Source organism: Rhinopithecus bieti, unplaced genomic scaffold (assembly GCF_001698545.2).
Source record: "Rhinopithecus bieti isolate Rb0 unplaced genomic scaffold, ASM169854v2 scaffold_63316, whole genome shotgun sequence".
NCBI classification, from domain to species: Eukaryota; Metazoa; Chordata; class Mammalia; order Primates; family Cercopithecidae; genus Rhinopithecus; species Rhinopithecus bieti.
Window position 1 is genome coordinate 1,178,422 of NW_016824497.1, and position 20,910 is coordinate 1,199,331.

General features: G+C 39.5%; 1 protein-coding gene across 8 annotated transcripts in view; it reads left to right on the forward strand.

Annotated features, from left to right (window-relative positions):
- METTL8 (methyltransferase 8, tRNA N3-cytidine) overlaps positions 1-20,910 on the forward strand; it is a 111,523-nt gene that overhangs the window by 10,624 nt on the left and 79,989 nt on the right. For 2 of the 8 annotated variants that reach the window (XM_017862378.1, XM_017862381.1), the window contains exon 2: positions 10,274-10,397. The exons of the other annotated variants lie outside the window; for them this stretch is intronic. In XM_017862378.1, the coding sequence (XP_017717867.1) occupies positions 10,274-10,397 (124 nt within the window). The remainder of the gene's footprint in view (positions 1-10,273; positions 10,398-20,910) is intronic. 8 annotated transcript variants of the gene reach the window in all.

Consider the following 20,910-nt stretch of genomic DNA (forward strand, 5'->3'; position numbering starts at 1 on the left):
CTGTGCACCCACAGGCTCAATACCATGTGGAAGCTGCCAAGACTTGGGGCTTGCCCCCTCTGAAGCCATGGCCTGAGCTGTACCTTGGGCCCTTTTAGCCACAGCTGGAGCAGCTGGGGTGCAGGGCACCAAGTCCTGAGGCTGCACACAGTAGGTGGTCCCTGCACCCAGCTCTGGAAACCATTTTTCCCTGCTAGACCTCTGGGCCTGTGATAGGAGGGGCTGCCTCAAAGTTCTCTGACATGCCCTGGAGACATTTTCCCCATTGTCTTGGTAATTAGCATTTGGCTCTTTGTTACTTATGTAAATTTCTGCAGCTGGCTTGAATTTCTCCCCAGAATATGGGTTTTTCATTCTACTGCATTATCAGGCTGCACATTTTTCAAACTTTTATGCTCTGCTTCCTCTTGAGCACTTTGCTGCTTAGAAATTTCTTTCTATAGATACCCTAAATCATCTCTTTCAAGTTCAAAGTTCCACAGATCTCTAGGGTGGGGGCAAAATGCCTCCAGTATCTTTGCATAGCAAGAATGACTTTTAGTCCAGTTCCCAACAAGTTCCTCATTTCTATCTGAGACGACCTCAGGTAGGACTTTATTGTCCATATCACTGTCAATATTTTGGTCAAAGCCATTCAGCAGGTCTGTAGGAAGTTCCAAACTTTCCCACATCTTCCTGTCTTCTGAGCCCTACAAGTCTCTAGGAAGTTCCAAACTTTCTCACATTTTTCCTGTCTTTTGAGCCCTCCAAACAGTTCCACCCTCTGCCTGTTACCCAATTCTTTTTTTTTTTTTTTTTTTTTCCCGAGACGGAGTCTTGCTCTGTCACCCAGGCTGGAGTGCAGTGGCCGGATCTCAGCTCACTGCAAGCTCCGCCTCCCAGGTTCATGCCATTCTCCTGCCTCAGCCTCCCGTGTAGCTGGGACTACAGGCGCCTGCCACCGCACCTGGCTAGTTTTTTGTATTTTTAGTAGAGATGGGGTTTCACCGTGTTAGCCAGGATGGTCTCTATCTCCTGACCTCGTGATCCGCCCATCTCGGCCTCCCAAAGTGCTGGGATTACAGGCTTGAGCCACCGCGTCCTGCCCTGTTACCCAATTATAAAGTTACTTCCACATTTTTGGGTATCTTTATAGCAGCACCCCATTCCTGGTACCAATTCACTATATTAGTCTGTTCTCATGCTATTGTTCTCATACTACAGTTCTCATGCTACAGTTCTCATACCTGAGACTGGGTAATTTATAAAGGGAAGAGGTTTAATTGTCTCACAGTTCCACATGACTCAAGAGGCTTCAAGAAACTTAGAAGGGGAAGCAAACATGTCCTTCTTCACATGGCAACAGCAAGGAGACATGCAGAGTGAAGCAGGGGAGAAGTCCCTTATAAACCCTCAGATCTCATGAGAACTCACTATCATGAGATCAGCATGAGTATAACCCCCCCCCCCATAATTCAGTTACCTCCCACTGGGTCCCTCCCATGACATGTGGAGATTATGGGAACCACAATTCAAGATGAGATTTGGTTGAGGACACAGCCAAACCATATCATGCACCTTCAGCTTTATTAGGTGATACCATGTTGACTCTATATGTCATTATAGTAATTTCTATCCTATTAGCTGACTTCCCGTTACTTTACATCCTTGCCTGCATTTGTATTGTCAGACATAAGTTTTTGGCAATGTGATGAATATAAGACTCTATCATGTTATGATTTTTCATGCATTTTCCATATTATAAATACAGTTGAGCATCTTTTTTAATGTTACTAGGCATTCCTTTTTCCATTCTTGTGCAAAGCCTGATCTTGACTTTTGCCCATTTTCTATTAGATTATGTGTCATTTTCTTCTTAATGTTTACAATGTTTCTGCATGTTGGCCAGGTGCGGTGGCTCACACCTGTAATCCCAGCACTTTGGGAGGCCAAGATGGGTGGACCACGAGGCCAGGAGATCGAGACCATCCTGGCTAACACAGTGAAACTCTGTCTCTACTAAAAATACAAAAAATTAGCTGGGCGTGGTGGCAGGCGCCTGTAGTCCCAGCTACTCAGGAGGCTGAGGCAGGAGAATGGCATGAACCTGGGAGGCGGAGGTTGCAGTGAGCTGAGATCGCGTCACTGCACTCCAGCCTGGGCAACAGAGCAAGACTCTGTCTCAAAAAAAAAAAAAAAAAAAAGTTTCGAATGTTTCTGCATGTTTCTCCATACCAATCCTTCATCATAATATGTGTTACAAATATCTTCTCCCAATTTGTGGCTTATTTGATACTATATCAAAAAAGAAGCTCACATTAAATGTGGTAAAAGTAATTAGTATTTCCTTTTATGGTTATAATTTTACTCTTGTTTAAGAATTGCTTAACTTGAGGTCGTAAAGATATCCTCTTATTCTTTTTTTTTTTTTTTTTTTTTTTTTTTTGAGATGGAGTCTTGCTTTGTCGCCCAGGCTGGAGTGCAGTGGCATCATCTTGGCTCACTGCAAGCTCCGCCTCCTGGGTTCACGCCATTCTCCTGCCTCAGCCTCCGAGTAGCTGGGACTACAGGCACGCACCACCACGCCTGGCTAATTTTTTGTATTTTAGTAGAGACGGGGTTTCACCAGGTTAGCCAGGATGGTCTCGATCTCCTGACCTCGTGATCTGCCCGCCTTGGCCTCCCAAAGTGCTGGGATTACAGGCGTGAGCCACCGCACCCGGCCCTCTTATTCTTTTTCTAGGTTTTAAAGTTTTAACTTTCCCACTTAAGTCTTCAATCAGTAATGAAATTGATTTGAGGATATGGTATAAATTAGAGATCCTTTCATTATTATTATTTTTTGAATATGAATAATCACTTGTTCCAGACCCACTTATTGAATAGTCCCTTCATTTCTTCACAGATCTGCGGTGCTAGTTCTGTTGTAGATAAGTTACCTATCTGGTCAAGTCTATTTCTATGCTCTGTTTTCTGTTCCATTATCCTATTTTTCTGTCCCCGGTGGTGATAAGTCACCACTTATTCACTGCAGTTTTATCATAAGGCTTGAGAGCTGGTAGGGGAAGTGTTCCAACTTACTCCTCTTCTTTAGGAGTGTCTTATTTCTTTTTTGCCATTGGCACTTTCATATACCTTTTAAAATCAGCTTGGGCTTCCCCAAAACCTTATTGAAATTTTGATTGGGATGGCTTTAAATCTGTATATCAGTTTGAAGAGAACTGACGTCTTTACCATATCAAATAATCCTATCTATGAAGACTATAGAGTCTTTCCTCAGATTACTGGGGAGTTTGGTTCCAGGATGCCCGCATATAGCAAAATCCACACATCCTCAAGTCTTTCAGTTGACCCTGTGGAACCCAAGTATATGAAAAGTTGGCCCTCCTTATATGCAGATTTCACATCCCCCAAATACTGTATTTTCAATCTGAGTTTGGTTAAAAAAAAATCCTCATATAAGTGGACCCATGAAGTTTAAACCCATTGTATTCAAGAGTCACTATGTAACTCTCCATTTATTTAGTTAGATCTTCAAGAGTGGCTCAGTGAAGTTTTATAATTTTTTCTTTAAAGGACTTGTATATTTTACAACTTCCTAAGTATATTATATTTTTCATCATTGTTATAAATGTGTGTTTATGTGTGTGTGTGTGTATATATATGTGTATATGTATTTTTTTTAGAAGTAGGGTCTCACTGTGCTGCGCAGGCTGGAGTGCAGTGGCTATTCACAGGTGTGATCATCACGCATTACGATCTCAAACTCCTAGGCTCAAGTGATCCTCCTGCCTCGGCCTCCTGAGTAGCTGGGACTACAGGTGGTACCACTGTGCCCTGCTAAATAGTATATTTTAAAATTAGGTTTTCTAACTATATGTTTGCTAGTATATGAAAATATAATTGTCTATTTGTATATTGATCTTTTATTTGGCAATCTTGCCAAACTTTCCATTTAATAGTAGTAATTGTCATTTGTAGGGTTTAGGGGATTTTTTCTGTGTAGATAATCATATCCTTAGGAAATTGTGACAGTTTGTTACTTCCTCCTCTACCTTTTACTTTTTATTTCTCTTTCCTTTCTTACTGTCCTGGCCAGGACCTCCAGTGCAGTGTTGAGTAGAACCATTGATAATGGACATCCTTGTCTTATTCATGTTTATAAAGGGAATACTTCTAATATTTCACCATTAAGGATGACATTGTAAGTTTTTGGCAGCTACCCTTTATCAAGTTAATGAAATTGTCTTCCATTTCACAGTCACTAAAAGTTTTGATTTTTAATCATGAGTGAATGTTGAATTTTATCAGATGCCTTTTCTATATCTGCTGAGGTCATTATATGATCTTTTATTTTAATCTGGTAATGTGGCAGATTACGTTGATATACTTTCTATTGTTAAACCAAACTTGGGCTTATTTAGATCAATTTTTGTGACACATTTTGTTTTTTATATGTCATAGGCTTTGGGTGGCTGCTAACCTCAGTGCTCATTCAGCTCTGGACTTTTGCTAGCTTTTGGTCTCTGAGGATTTCTCTTTCTTGCTGGCTCAGGGGTATGTTTAACAGGATTTCTTTTTAAAACATATTAATCCAGCCATTTAGGGGTGGTTGATAGCAGAAAGGATTTTGGAGTGTCAAGTTCACCTAATTTGCGGAACTAAAATTCCACTTTATTATACTTTTAGTTTAAAAGCTTCTGTTAATATAAGATATGCTTTAAATAATCACTTACCACCTTGTCTGCCTCCTCTTCTTTTTCTTCTTCTTGTCTCTCTGCATAACCACGCCACTCTCTACTGAAAAGATAAAAGAATAGTCTAGCGGGAAGAGCATCATACCAAAAGTCAAAAGCTACAAGTTCTAGTGCCAGCACCATCACTTCCTGAGATCTTGACCAAGCCGCTTTCTTTTGCTGTTTTTAAATAAAATTCTTGTATTTTTTGTAGAGACAGGGTTTCACCACGTTGCCCAGGCTGGTCTTGAACTCCTGAGTTCAAGTGATCTGCCCACCTTGGCCTCCCAAAGTGCTGGGATTACAGGTGTGAGCCACAGCGCCGGGCCAACACTTTCTTTCTCTAAGTTTTACTCAATCATCTGCTCGGTGGAAACACTCAGGATTGAAGTGAGATCACATATTTATAAATGTGAACATGTTGTAAGGGGAAAGGATGAGAAGCAATGATATAGAGTACATTCTCTGTTTAGAAATGTAACAGAAACAGAGTTTGAGGAAAGGAGAGGTTTAAATCAGTCACATGGGATTTTTTTTAGGGTGGTGGAACTATTTTGTCTGAGACTATAATGGTAGGTACATGACACCATGCTTGTGTTAAAACCCATAGAGCTTTAAAGCACAGAGTGGAATTTAATATATTCAAAAATTTTAAAATAATATCAGGAGTGTGAGGATTCCAGGATGGAATGCAGAGTGACAAAAATAATCTAACTGTATTACAAATGTATGCAATAACCTCACTGAAAGGGGCCAGAGAAAAGGTGTTGACCTGAGTAACTTTGGAAATGAGACTGTAAGACTAAAGGCAATGGGAACTGTACATAAGCACTGTACTGCAGTTGATAAAGTTTCCTGTGGTGATATGGGGTAATAATTCTGAAACCACTATACAAGTGTACTGGAATTGAACAATGAATAACTGGATGGTGATTAAACCAGGTTTCTTACTGTTAGAGTAGAAGGCTATAGACAAGCAAGAAGGGAAGGTTGGAGTGATCTGTGTGGTAATGGATTACAGTTGGAGATACTAGTATAAACTCTAATATAGATACAGATGGATGCATATAGAAACACATTATATATACAGATATGTGTATATACTTGGTTTATTATGCACACCTATATTTCCTTGCTTTGTCCCTTGAGAGGACTGAGAAGCAAGGACAACCTAGTAGCAAGGAACACACCTGGTACCCAGACCATTCTCTAATAAAAGGGACAAAGATTCTTTGGAGAAATGGCTATTTCTAGGACTAGATCAAGGAATATACAAAATGAGTGCCAGAAAGTAAGGAAGTGCTGAAAACAAAAACACAGTGATGGAATTATGTCAAAAGGAATATAGGAGCCAACTGAAAGAGGATTTTCCTTTTTTTTTGGCATGATCTCAGCTCACTGCAGCCTCCGCCTCCAGGGGTCAAGCAGTCTTCCCACTTCAGCCTCCCAAGTAGCTGGGGCCACAGGCACATGCTACTATGCCTGGCTAATTTTTTGTATTTTGGGTAGAGATGGGGTTTCGCCATGTTGCCCAGGCTGGTCTTGAACTCCTGAGCTTAGGTGATCCTCCAGCTTCAGCCTCCCGAAGTGCTGGGATTATAGGCATAAGCCACCATGCCTGGCCTGAAAGAGCTCTTAATGGCCAAAGCTCAAAACAATTTGAGCAGCAAAATAACTAAGTTAGTATTTAGTTATAACCTGAAGTGTAACATAAATATCCCTGGTCTGTACTGATATAAATAAAGGATTGAATAAATAAATGAATGGGAGAGAAGAGACAAATCGTCCATGCAAAAGAATTCCAAGCATTTTGTGTGGATATTCTGCCCTTAAGGAGGTAGAGCTTAACTGCCCATTTCTTAAATTTGGGCTCTGCATAGTGATTTCCTTCCAAAGAGTACACTATGTAAAAGGGGCATATACCTTAACAGTGGAGAGAAACCTGTTAAACCCTGACCAGTATACCTCAAAATTCTTGATAAACAAGGAAAATCTGAGATACTTTCAGAATAAATAGGAGGCTAAGAAGACATGATGACATGGCCAGGCATGGTGGCTCACACCTGTAATCCCAGCACTTTGGGAGGCTGAGGCGGGTGGATCACAAGATCAGGATATCGAGACCATCCTGGTTAACACGGTGAAACCCTGTCTCTACTAAAAATACAAAAAATTAGCCAGGTGTGGTGGCAGGCGCCTGTAATCCTAGCTACTCGGGAGGCTGAGGCAGGAGAATGGCATGAACCCAGGAGGTGGAGGTTGCAGTGAGCTGAGATTGTGCCACTGCACTCCAGCCTGGACGACAGAGTGAGACTCTGTCTCAGAAAAAAAAAAAAAAATGACATGATCTCATGTAATAAGGGATCCCGGAACAGAAAAAGGACATTAGGTAAAAATTAAGGAAATCGAATAAAGTATGGACTTAAGTTTATAATAATGTACTACTATTGAGTTGTTAATTATAATAAATACACTATAATAATGTAAGATTTAATAGTGGGAGAAACTATATCAGATATATGGAAATTCTCTATACTATCTGTAACATTTTTGTAAATCTGAAATTGAAAGTTTACTTTAAAAATGCACAAGAATATGGTAGACACCACTATATAGGGGTAGCACAACTTCGTAATTAAGAAGATGAACTCATGTACCAGCCTGCCTGGGTTCAGATCTCAGCCTCACTGCTTACTATCTGTATAACCCTAGTTACCTCAAGTAACTAGAACTACTTAACTTCTCTGTGCCTCAATTTCTTTATCTATTAGTGAAGATTCTTGGGAGTTCTAAATGAATTTGTGTGTGTGTGCATGTGTATGACTTAGAGTAGTGCCTAGCACAAAGCAAACCCTATACAATTGTTTGAATATATTTATTATTACTACTTTTGTTCTTTAGTTTTGGGGATTATGGCTAAATTTCGCTGCATCTCTCTTCTTCAGTGTACTGATTTTTAGCTTGGCAGTCCAACAGAACAGTATCCATAATGCTTTGTTCTCATGGGGAAAATCATCGAGATTATAAAGATTCAAGGGAAAGCAGGACCAGAACTTTAGAATCCCCAACCCAGTTTCATGCTTCATATATAGCATTGACTTAGTGAAAGCTACAAAGCCTGACAGGATCTACTTTTTATGGGCATAGACATGCTGCACATAGAAATACCAAGTTAACTTTATTTGGTTTTCAGTAGATTCCTTACTAAGATATCCACTTGCCTTGTTAAGCTGATGTTCTTTTCGGGAAAAGCACTGCCTCCAATGCAAACCCCTCATATGTAGGGTTCAGCATCTAAAATTTAGATGACATTTGAAGCAAAAATGGGATGTATTATGGAAACATGCATTTCAGGTCTTTTACCTCTCTGCTAAAATAGATGCCAACTCTTTAGAAAACCTCTTACGGATCAGCAGCTCAGATGGAATAGTGTACTGAGTAGAACATAGAATTTGAAGTCAGGAGCCTGCTTGGAGAGTGGGCTCTTATGGCTATGTGACCAAGTGCTCGAGCCTCAGCTCCTGTACAACAGTGATAACAGAAACGCTTTTCCCACCTTTGTCCCTCACTTACAGGATAGTTGAAGATCAGTTGTGAAAATGAATGTGAGAACTTTTGTAAGTTATAAAATCTATACAAATATGACCTGTTAGAGTGGTTCTCAGATTTTTCAACCAGAGTAAATGCTAATGGAGCTTTATAGCCTTATTAAGTGTTGCAGCCATCTGGACACCTTTAATTATTAAGGAGTAAGGTGAAATCATTGAACTTGAAATGCTCTTGATGGAAAATTTTCTCACAGCACTTTAGTTTTTAGGATGTTTCTCTTTGGCATAACAAAGGAAGGCATTGTTTTAGTCTGGAATTGTCTGTTCGAGGTGGCAGTTTGAGGAAATGGTTCCCAAAGTCTTCACTGAAATTAGCTGGAGAATACAAAGGTAAATCCCTGTGATATGGGAAGCTACCTACCTCCTTTGGACACAGATCCTCTTGTCCTGGTGTAGAGATGACCAGCAGAGGGTGCACGAGCTTTCCTAGGAGCTGACTCCAGCTTCAGCAGCAAGGCTGGGCAGACCTGACTGGTACCATCTGTGTTTGCTGTCTGATGATTAACAAGTACTATAAATGAAACGATCCTGGTGCGTCAGAAACACAGTCACCAAATGGAAAGAGAGAGCAGCCATAATGTCAAACGACAGTGTAGCAAGTGCCTGCCATAGTTGATGAATAGGAAGTTTCTCGATAACTGGAATTCAGCATTCTAGCATGGGCTGTTTGTTTCTCACATTCTCCTGTTACCCTTTTCCATTTCTAATAATTTCTTTCTACTTCCTGTTTCTTTGCTCCACCGTAATCAGCATCCATAATCATCTGCTTTACCTGTTCTGACAATTCGGGGTCTTTTAAGCAACCCTTCTCTGGACATTGACCCTTGGGTATTTGGGTCCGAAATCCAGCATTCTAGTGTGGCTGTCACCTACTGCCTGTTATACCATCTTTTATTCCCTAGAATGGATCCTCTACTCATAAATATTATATAGAATTTATATACTTAATGATTTTAAAATATTTTTATATTTTCAAATTATAAAGGTAATTTGGGTTTACATAGAAAAAAGAATATTTTAGTCCAGGCGTGGTGGCTAATGCCTATAATCCCAGCACTTTGGGAGGCCGAGGTGGGTGGATCACAAGGTCGGGAGTTCAAGACCAGCCTGGCCAACATGGTGAAACCCCATCTCTACTAAAATACAAAATTAGCCGAGCGTGGTGGCAGATGCCTATAATCCCAGCTACTTGGGAGGCTGAGGCAGAGAATTACTTGAACTTAGGTGGCGGAGGTTGCAGTGAGCCAAGAATGCGCCACTGCGCTCCAGCCTGGGCAACAGAGTGAGACTCTGTCTTAAAAAAAAAAAAAAAGAAGAAGATTTTGAGATATATTAAGAAAATGTAAGGAAGATCTGTGAGCCTTTCAATCAGTGATAACTGCTATAAATTCTACTAGACTTTCCCTATGCATATGCATGTTTCTTGGTATACAGACATTAATTTTTTAAGATGAGACCATACTATAAATACTATTTTGTACCTGATGTTTTTTTTTCTACTTAATAAATCATGGACATCTTTTCACACTGTGTTACTTCATTTTCATGCTGCTGATAAAGACATACCCGAGACTGGGTAATTTATAAGGAAAAAGAGGTTTAATGGACTCACAGTTCCATGTGGCTGGGCAGGCCTCACAATCATGGCAGAAGGCAAAAGGCAGGTCTTAAATGGCAGCAGGCAAGAGAGAGAATGAGACCCAAATGAAAGGAGTTTCCCCTTCTAAAACCATCAGATCTCGTGAGGCTTATTCACTACCACGAGAACAGTATGGGGGAAACCACCCCCATGATTCATTTGTCTCCCACCAGATCCCTCCCACACCATGTGGGAATTATGAGAGCTACAATTCAAGATAAGATTTGGGTGAAGACACAGCCAAACCGTATCACATACCAATAAACTTTGGGTTTTAGCAACTTTTTTTTTTTGTTTTTTGTTTTGTTTAGAAACAGAGCCTCACTCTGTCACCTAGGCTGGAGTGCGGTGGTGTGCTTATGGCTTACTGCAGTTTCAACCTCCCAGATTCCTGTCATCCTCCTGCCTCAGCCTCCCAAAAAGCTGGGACCACAGGTACACACCACCATGCACAGCTAATTTTTTTTTATTTTTTTAGAGATGGGGGTCTCACTATGTTTCCCAGGCTGGTCTTTAACTCCTGGCCTCAAATGATCTGCCCGTCTTGGCCTCCCAAAGTGCTGGGATTACAGGTGTGAAGCCACTGGGGTCAGACTTTAGCAAGATTTTTTTTTTTTTTTTTTTTTTTTGAGACGGAGTTTCACTCTTGTTGCCCAGGCTACAGCCCAGTGGTGCGATCTCAGCTCCCCGCAACCTCCGCCTCCTGGGTTCAAGCGATTCTCCTCCCTCTGCCTCCCCAGTAACTGGGATTACGGGCATGCACCACCACACCTGGCTAATTTTGTATTTTTAGTAGATAAGAGGTTTCTCCATGTTGGTCAGGCTGGTTTCAAACTCCTCAACTCAGGTGATCCACCCGCCTCGGCCTCCCAAAGGGCTGGGATTACAGGCATGAGCCACTGTGCCTGGCTTTAGCAACATTTTTAAGCAGCTACGTAATTTTCCTTTGTATGGATGTACAATAATTTAGTCAGTCGTCTGAAGATTAATATTTGTATTGTAGTTTTTCAGTATAATGTACAAATAATGCTGTGACAAATCCTTAATATATTCTTCTGATTATATCAATAGGATGTATTTTTAGAAATGAAATTTTCTGTCTAGTTTTTTCTTTAAAATTTTCATATGTATTACCAAAGCCCCTCAGGAAAGGTCTCTCAGTTCAGTGCCCCCTCAGTTTGCGAGAATGCCTGTTTCTGCACACCATTTATCAGTGTTTTTACCTTTGCCAAAATGACAGAAGATTATTTTACTGTTTTCTGGGTGATGGGCTTTCCGCTATGCATATCACCCAGAAAATTAATCTAAGGCAGTGAGTCTCCAGCTTTTTGGTCTCAGGACCTCTTGACACTGAAAAATTATAAAGGCTCCAAAGAATATTTGTTTATGTGGCTTGTAGCTATGGATATTTACTACATTTGAAACGTAACCTAAGAAAAAATTGTTTAAATATGTATTAAGTCTTTTTTATCACACCACCTATAAAACTGCATTATTAAGTGATTTAAAATAAGACTAATAAACCCATTGTGTGTTAGTATGGCATATTTTATAAAAAATATTTTCCAAAAGAAAAAAATTAGAAGAGTGTCATTGTTTTACATTTTTTGCAAATCTTAATGTCTGGCCTAGGAGATGACTGGATTCTTACATCTGTTTCTGCATTAAGTCTGTTGTGATATGTTGTTCTGGTTGATATATGTGAAGAAATCTGATCTCACACAGATATATTAATATAAGTGGTTAGAAAGGGGAGGAGTGCTTTGTCTCTTCAGATGGGTATGGGTATTCTACTTTGATACTACACCAAATTCCAGTAAGTGGTAGTATCTTAAAGGTTAATTGCAATATACAATTTGAAGCCTTGTCAGTGAATTTTTCATATTCTGCTGCATTTAAATCCGTTGGTCTCTCTTGTATTATACTTTGACTGGATCTTTAACCCATGTGTGATTTTGTAACACTATATGTTGGTCATCTGGAAAATACTGACTCATTGAGTTGTATAGGTCTTCCAAATGTTGACACATTTCATTTTATAGTATCAAAAATATCTTATTCTTATCTGAACAGTGTTTAAGAATTAGAAAGCTGTTAGGTTCATAGTGGTGGACACAGGTTTTCCAGAATTCTGATTTTTGCTTAAAAGCTTAAATTTTATCAAAGGCAACAAATGGTGTCAGTTTTCTTGACAGTCTTACTTTGTTTATTTTTGAGAAAATACCAAAGTTAAAATGATGCTCCGTTAAAACAACTTTTATTGCTTCATCAAGGAAATGCTTACGTGAATCTGCCTTTTTTTTTTCTTTGAGTCCATAGCTGGTGAAGAAGACAGTGATCTTCTGTATAGTTTGATGCCACTGTTTTGATTCAGGCAAAGGTGCTAATGCTTTTATCCACATTGCCTGTGCACCATCAGTGCAAATGGCACTACAGTTTTTTTTTTTTTTAAGGCAAATAATATGTTGATATTATCATGAAAATAATTGTAACCTTTTGAGACCACCTAAAGCAGGGTAGGGGTCCCCAGGAATTCATGGACCATACTCTGAGAACTTCTAGCTTAAGGTTCCCTTACCAGACAGATTGATTTGGGAATAGTTTGTGACCAAATTCTGGCCAGTGAAATCTGAGAGCAAGTCTGGCTAGGAAGTTGTGGGTAAGTTTCCTTCTCCTTAAAAAGAGACACAAGAGATGGTCCTTTTCTTTTGCTGGATGTTGCCATGTCTGTGTGATGCTTGGAACTGCTGCAATCATTTTGTAATTGACAAAGGGACTTAGCCTTAGGATGAAGGTGATGCTGCAGAGAGGAAGATTGAGAAATGGCAGGAACCTGGATCCTTGATGACATTGTAGAATGACAGATGAAACCTTACCTGGAACTTGCCCAACCTTTGGGCTTCCAGTTATGACAGATATTATTTCCTTATCATTTAAGCCACTTTGAGTAGTGCCTTCTGTTATTTGCAGTCAAAAGAATCCTAAAGAGACATTTATTATTAGTGTGATGAACAGTTTGAAGTGTCTAGTGGCCATCTGCATTTCTTTAGTAAATGCTTATTCATATAGCATTAGCACATTTCCTACTGAGGTCATTTCTACTTTTTATTTTCTAAGCATTCCTTATAAATTAACACATTGTAATGTTTTGTAGATTATTTCTACCAGTGTCTTTTATAGCATATTTTCCCATACATTTAAATGTAAGCAATCTATGTGTCTTATTCTCTTTTTTTAAATAGTTCATGGCTTTAGTGTCATGTTTAAGAGTCTTTTTTACTCCATTTTTGGGTAAATATTCACTTTTTTTCTAGACTTATAAAGATGTAATTTTCGCATTTAAAAGTTTAACTCATCTGGAATTTATTTTGATGTTAGATATGGAGTAGCAATGTACCTTTTTTTCCCAAATGGGTGGACCATTTTCTTAATATGCATCTTTTAATAGGCCAGCTCTAACCCACTAATTTGAAATACTAGCTTTATTACAAATGGAATTCTTATATATGTATTCTAACTCGTTTCTGGACTTTCTGTTCTGTTCCATTTGCTTTGACTATATCTCCTGCATTAGACGTATTCCCAGGACTTATTTGTTTGACAGTGTGTTGTAATGTCTGGAAGAACAAGTACACACCATCCCCCAGCTCCACCCAACACAATCACATCACTCTTTCTCCCTCTAGTATTTATCTGGTGCCTCCTGCATGTTTATTTGTCCAGGTGAACTTTTAAATTATTTGTTAAAGTTCCCCCAAAACATTTTTGGAATTTCTATTGGAATTAATTTAATTTTATAGATGATTTGGTGAGAATTTATATTTTTACAATATTGAATCTTCAGCCCCAGAAACCCATGTAAACTGTCTTCCTATTTATTAAAATTGTCTTCCGTGTCCCTCTGTACAGTTGTATAGCTTTCTTCATATTGGTCTTGTACATTTCTGGCTAGGTTTATTCCTAGGTATTTCACATTATTTTGCATTGAATTTGTAGAGGGATCTTTCCCACTGTATATGTTCCATTTAAATAAAACACTTTTAAAACATCCAGCTCATATTTCCAGATAACTTTGGCTTCTTAGAAAAGAGTAATATCTAAGGCTATTATCTAAGTAATATCTAAAGATACTATCATTTATGGTATTACAGTATGTACTATGTGAACTGGATTTATGAGGTATGACTGCTTAAGACTGTTCAAGGAAACAACATACCAGAAGCTGTATCTTAATGAGTATTATTCCAAGCTGTTTATGTTGGGAGTTTATACATTTATGGCAACAAGAACAACAACTTACTGTGAAAGCAAAATATAGTCTTCTAAAGTAAAGAGTTTGCCATCATTGAGGATATGAAAAAGAACAATAGCTTGCTATGAGGACATTATCTGAAAATGGAATTTCAAAAGTGTTTTGCTATTATTGGAATAAATAGTAATCTCTTAAAGTGACTTACTTGAAGGGACAACTTATTTTGAGGTACAGGTCTAGTTTTTAGCTAAACAACATTAGTACCTTCTAGAACATATCTTATGTTGTCAGGTGGCAAGGAGATGGTTGACAGGTTTTATGTGTTTTGCTATTGATTGGAAAGAATCATATTTAATCAGATTGTTTTTGTATTAAATAAGATTCAAGTTGCCCCAGGCAGTGTGGATTGGCAATGTTTCAGCTATTTGGGAAAATAGGATTTGCCAGTTTTCTAAGACCATTTAAAATAAACAAGCACATTTCTTTTCATCTACATTATGGATTTAAAGAGCATGTGTGGACTAGCCTGGTTTCTTAATCACCATTTAAAATGTTCCTATAGAAAATGTGATTCTGAGCTCTTAATAGCTGTCTTACAAATGAGCGTGGGAGTAAGACCTTTCATAGGTGAAAGATTACTGAGGTTTCTCTATATGATGTGTTCCTTGGAGATTAAGAACATAATTAATATTCTCAATTATTCTTCAGCAGCTTGCTGTGACATTATTATTCATGGGCTTTTCTAAACCTTTCTTAAATTTATTGATTTTTTTAAAGTTTATATAGTTTCCTGGGATAAGGTTTACTTCTTTGCGGGTGAGGAGTCTGGCTCTAGGTCGAAATTCCACATGTCATCTTTCCAGCCTGACCATAGACAATTACAAGGCTCTGCCTGGAGGACCTCATGGGGAGAAGCTGCCTTCCCCACACCGTAGTTGGTGCACAGCTAGAACATTGCAGTTTCCTGGAGGGATTGTAGTCTAGGAATCAGCCCCCTGCATTCCTAACCCAGATGCCTCCATTCAGAGGACTTCCTTCCATTCCAGGCTCCCTCCTCTGCCCTCCCACGTCCCTGACCACCTCCACCCCAGGGGTCCATTTAGAAAAGCGAGAGCCTTCTCCCACCCCTCCTTGACAGGAAGACAATTTCCCTGTCTATACCGTGTCTACTTGATCCTCACCCAGTGCTGCCATTCAGTGGGGGAGAATGGAAAGCTGGGGAGCTAGCACTTCTTTTGCCTCCTGCTTAGACTGTTGCAGAAAGTAAGACTTGATTGTTACTTTCATTTTAGCTTCTGGTCCTAACTGACTGCCTCAGCACCTGATTGCTAGACAGTGGGAGGTGGGATGGTGTTCCTAATTATTTATTAATTTTATTTTGTGGGGTTTTTTTTTTTCCTGTTTTAGGTTTTAAGAGGTGCCCCTTAGAAATGTTTCCGGAATTTGTTGAATAATAATTTGACTTTACATTTGTAAGGCACTATGTAGTTTATAATTTTCTTTGTAAGAACTTTGACTTAAGAATTCTTTCCGTTTTACAAATGCACTGATAGGCTTAAGCAGAGTGACTTTCCCTAAAAAATCATGAACTGATGACAGACTTAATCTCAACTTCAAGTCCTGGCTCAGCCACCTATTAAGTGACTTGAACTTGAGACTAAGCCTGTTGTCGGTTCAGCCCTCTACTGTACCATCCTACTTCATTGGTAAGTCTTTTGCCTTCTTGAAAAGTTGGGACTACCTAGGGCTGTTCAAACTAAGCAGCATCTTAGTGGAAGGCTTGATCCTGTGGTATTCACAAAGTCCTTTGGAAATCGTGAGGAGAGGCAGACTAATGATAACAGCAAATGAGTTAACACTGATTGAATACTTACCACGCACCCAGCACTAAGCTACATGTGTTACCTCCCAGAAGCTTCCTATCTTTGGAAATAACCTTATTAGCCACATTTTATTACAGAAACTGAGACTAGCAAAGTTAAACATCATGCCAGAGGTTGTAAAACTAAGACAACCTCTGGTAGTGATACAGCCTGTGGTAGTAAGTGGCAGATCCTGAATCAACCTAGTCCAAACCCTTCAGCGCCACCTGAAACTGCTTTCTGCGGAGAATTGAGGTGACTCTGCCCTACTTAGGGATATTTCTGCTATTAAGGAGCAGTAAGAGTAGAATTCCCAGCGGCTGGGCACGGGGGCTCACGCCTGTAATCCCAGCACTTTAGGAGGCCGAGGTGGGCGGATCACCTGAGATTGGGAGTTCGAGACCATCCTGACCAACATGGAGAAACCACCTCTCTACTAAAAATACAAAATTAGCCAGGCTTGGTGGTGCATGCCTATAATCCCAGCTACTCGGGAGGCTGAGGCAGGAGAATCACTTTAACCCGGTAGGCGGAGGTTGCGGTGAGCCAAGATCGTGCCCTTGCACTCCAGCCTGGGGAACAAGAGTAAAACTCCATCTCAAAAAAAAAAAAAATCTGGAACAGAATTTTCTAATACTATTTCTAAATGCTGAGAAATAAATCTCTGTTTAAAGGAAAAATATTCTCAGTTCCCTCAGTTGACTTATAATATTCTTACTATGTTGTTTATGAACACAAATCTAGGTATAAGCTCCTTATGCATAGAGCTCCTGTTCAGCCACAAAATCAAAATAGGTAGAAGTACAACCACAAAACCAGTAAAACTCAAATTAACAGCAGTATAGTGTGCCTGCTGATGTTTTACTGAAAATAAATTGCAACTCTCATTGTAAAGAAGCTACTGACCATCATCACGCAGGTTCTTTTGACTTCAGCCCATCTGTGCTGTTGTGTGCTATGTGTCTTCCCAGTTCCCTCACCACTCTTCTCTATCCAAAATACTGCAGAATCTTTTTACAGTGTGCTGTATACTCAGATGCATCATTTATGTGTTACATCTGTGCTGCTTATTGCCAACAAGATCATAAATGCAAACACAGACACTGAAATCAAGTAGCAGTTATACATGGCTCCTATTGAATTTTAGATTATTATCATAATAAAAACACAATTTAAATAATTGTCATAGGACCTTGGTTTGACAAACCCTTTTTTAGCAGATGTGTCCAGTGGGGGACTGTTTCTGAAGGGCAGGGGATGGAGATCTATTATAATGACTTTTCAGAAGATTAGCATAAGATGGTGGATAGGAGTCCATGTTTTAGCTTTTGTCAATACTGAAAGCTTTCTCTTTCATAGGCATTTGTGGCCTTGTAGTTTTGGCCACACTGTAAGAGCCTCTTGTTCAAAGCAATAGTTCCTTCTCATTGTTATGGTGTTTACTGTTTTTGTTACTAGGTGACATGGGTTAACAAAAACACTTAGAAGGTCTCATTCTTAACCAGTACCTCCTATCTGTCTTCTCCATCGCCTGTTTCTTTCCATTTCCCCCTCCTTTTAGAGTCGGGGTCTTGCCCTGTCGCCTAGCCATGATCACGGTTCACTGCACCCTCAAAATCCTGGGCTCAAGTGATCCTCCCACTTCAGCCTCCCAAGTTGCTGGGTCACTCCCCTTGTTTCTTTTAAACCCAGACTCCAGCCACTTCAAGTCCATCAGCTCCTCCAATTCCTTCTACTCTCCTCTTCCCTCTTTATTATTTTTTTCCCAGTCAGCATGGGCTTACTCTGTGGTTTCTAGTTATATTTTCCTTCACTTCCACCATCTTAAATCACCATTGCTTTCCATAGTACAAGCCTAAATAGTCCTAATCTAGATCAAATCAAATATTTTGCCCCAAAACCTGGTAGTAGAGGAAATCAATAACTGCCCTATCAGTGATGTTACTTTTGGTTGCAGATAACAGAAAACTCAGACTGGCTTAAACAATTAAGAAATATATTGGCTCGATAACTGAAAAAAAAAAACAGAGGAATTTAATCCAACTAGTTAACAGTGGGACTTATTAACCTCTTTTTAGCTTCCCAGTTTTCTTGCCTCATAGTTGGCTTCATCCTACATTTGTACCATGCATTCCTAACGCTAGGCCCACTCATGGCTCCAAGGTGGCTTTTGTTATGGACTGCATTGTGTCCCCCTAAATTCATATGCTGAAGGCCTACCCCGCAATGTGACTATATTTAGAAATGGACCTTTATGGAGGTAATAAAGGTTAAGTGAGGTTTTAGGGTAATAAAGGTTAAGTGAGGCCCTAATTCAATAGAACTGGTGTCCTTATAAAAAGAGGAGAAGATATCAAAGATATCTGTCTCCCTCTGCGAATGTACAGAGGCCACTGGAGGACACAATGAGAAGGTGGCTGTTTACAAGCCAGGAACCAAATCGGCCAGCACTTTGGTATGGGACTTCTAGCCTCCAGACCTGTGAGAAAATAAAATTTCTGTTGTTTAAGCAACCCAGTCTATGATATTTTCTTGTGGCAGCCCAAGCTGACTAATATAGCTTTCAACAGCTTTGGGACTGTTGAAAAAGCCCCTCTTTCATCATAACAGGTGCTTCCTCTTTCATACCTAATAGGTATTAGAAATTATCTTTGTTCCCAGATCTCTAGCAGTAAAACAGAAAGGTACTCTGTTGGACAGGTTTGGCCACATGCCCACTTCCTAACCAATCACTATGCCCAGAGGTATAGAATGTGCCGATTGGCGTGGCATCGGGTATAAGTTCACCTCTGGCTTCAATCAAGTCCACTCTGGCCTCTCAGAAAATGTACAGATTTCAAGTCCATAAGCTATGGGAAGTAGGGAGTGAATACTTGAGAGACAACCAATAAATAACCACTAATTTGAGCTGCAGCCTTAGATAGGCAACTTACGTTCATTGACATTCCTTTATTCAAATGTTGTTAGTGTCCTTTCCCATTTTTTTCTGTTCCTCCTTTTCTCGTGCCCCCTACCTCACAGCCTCTTACTTCATGAAGAAGAGCGCATTGGGAAAGGACTGTCTTAGCCATCTTCTCTTCCACTACAAACTCACCTGTTCTTACTCTTCAGAGCATGAAGTTGTTTTAGATACCTCACATAGCTGATGTGTTTTCTGTGTACTTATTTCCCCTTTCTTTGGCCTACTTATTCTCAAAACTTGTTTTGTCAGCAATTTTCTCTTTTCAGTATCTTCGGTCTTTGTGTGTGTGTTTTCTCTCATCCTACAATGATACTCAAGATGCTTTGCAGCTTAACAAATACCCTTCTTTGACCTACATGATCCCTCAAAAGACAGCCCAACTTCTCTCTTTTTCTCTCCTCTGCCTATCAGTCATCCACATTCATTACCTCCTTTACTCCAATGACTTATATATTCATTAAACTGTATTCTGCTGGCAAAGCCAGGGTTCAAATCACCTTGATAAAGGTCATCACTGATCTCCTATATTTCCAAAAGTAATTGTTTATTTTTGGCTTCTTTTAATATTCTTTAGTATTCAGTCCCATAAACTAACTCCTCTTCTTCCTAAATGTCAGTATTACCATTAGTTCCATCTGCCCTATTTTTTTTTTTCTTGATCAGTTCCTCTTGACTTCAGCCACCACCTGTAAACCCAGGACTTGACTCCCAGATACACATCTTTAGCACCTACCACTCACATGGATTAGTTTCTAACTACTTATTGGGGATATCCATTTGAATATATTGTAGGATCCTTAAAGTTCATCATGTGCAAATTGAACTCATTATCTTCCCTTCCCTACCTTCATCCCACCATTATCCAGCCTTTGTGTGTGTGTGTGTGTGTGTGAACTCTGTTTTGAATACCATCATCATCTACTCAGCTAGTAAGCCAGAAACCTTGTCTCCTATTTCACTGCATGCAACTTTTACATCTAGTCACTGCAAGAAATTCATTGATTCTGCCTCTGAAGTGTGACTTGAATGTGTGCCCTCGTTGATACTCATGGCCACTGTTTTCTTTAGCTCTCATGATCTGATAGACTTAGTGTGTAGTCCTGGGCCTCTTTCTCTTCTCATTAATTCTGTGTCTGAGTGGTTCTCAATCCTCAGTGTACACCAAGATTGTATGTGGAGATTTTAAATGCTATACATGTCCTGGTCCCAGAACTTTGATTTTCACTGATCAGTCATTGGTAGTTTAAGGCCATTATAATCGATATAAATACATTTATAAATCTTTATAATCTTTATAAATAATGTCCCTCATTATCCATGGTTTCACTTTCCATGGTTGATTTACCCACTGTCAACCATGGTCTGAAAATATTACATGGAAAATTCCAGAAATAAACAAGGCAGAAGTTTTAGACTGCATGCCATTCTGAGTAGCATGATGAAATGTCACACCATCTCACTCTGTCCTGCCCAGGAAGTGAATCACTCTTTTGTCCAGTGTATCTACTCTGTAAATTCTAACTCTCCGGTAGTCATCATCTGCTCCTGACAGCCAACCGTTGACACCGTATGGCTCCATGATCCAGGATTACCTGAAGCAGCTGATCCTCCTTCAGATGTAGGTCAGTAGTAGCTTAACACTATGTCACAATGCCTGCATCATTCACCTCACTACATCTTATCATGCAAGCATTTTATCATCTCACATCAACACAGGAAGGGTTAATACAGTATAATAAGCTATTTTGAGAGAGAGGGAGAGACTACATTCACATAACTTATTGTATATTGTTATAACTGTTCTATTTTATTAGTTGTTAATTTCTTATGCCTAATTTGTAAATTAAACTATCATATATATATATATATATA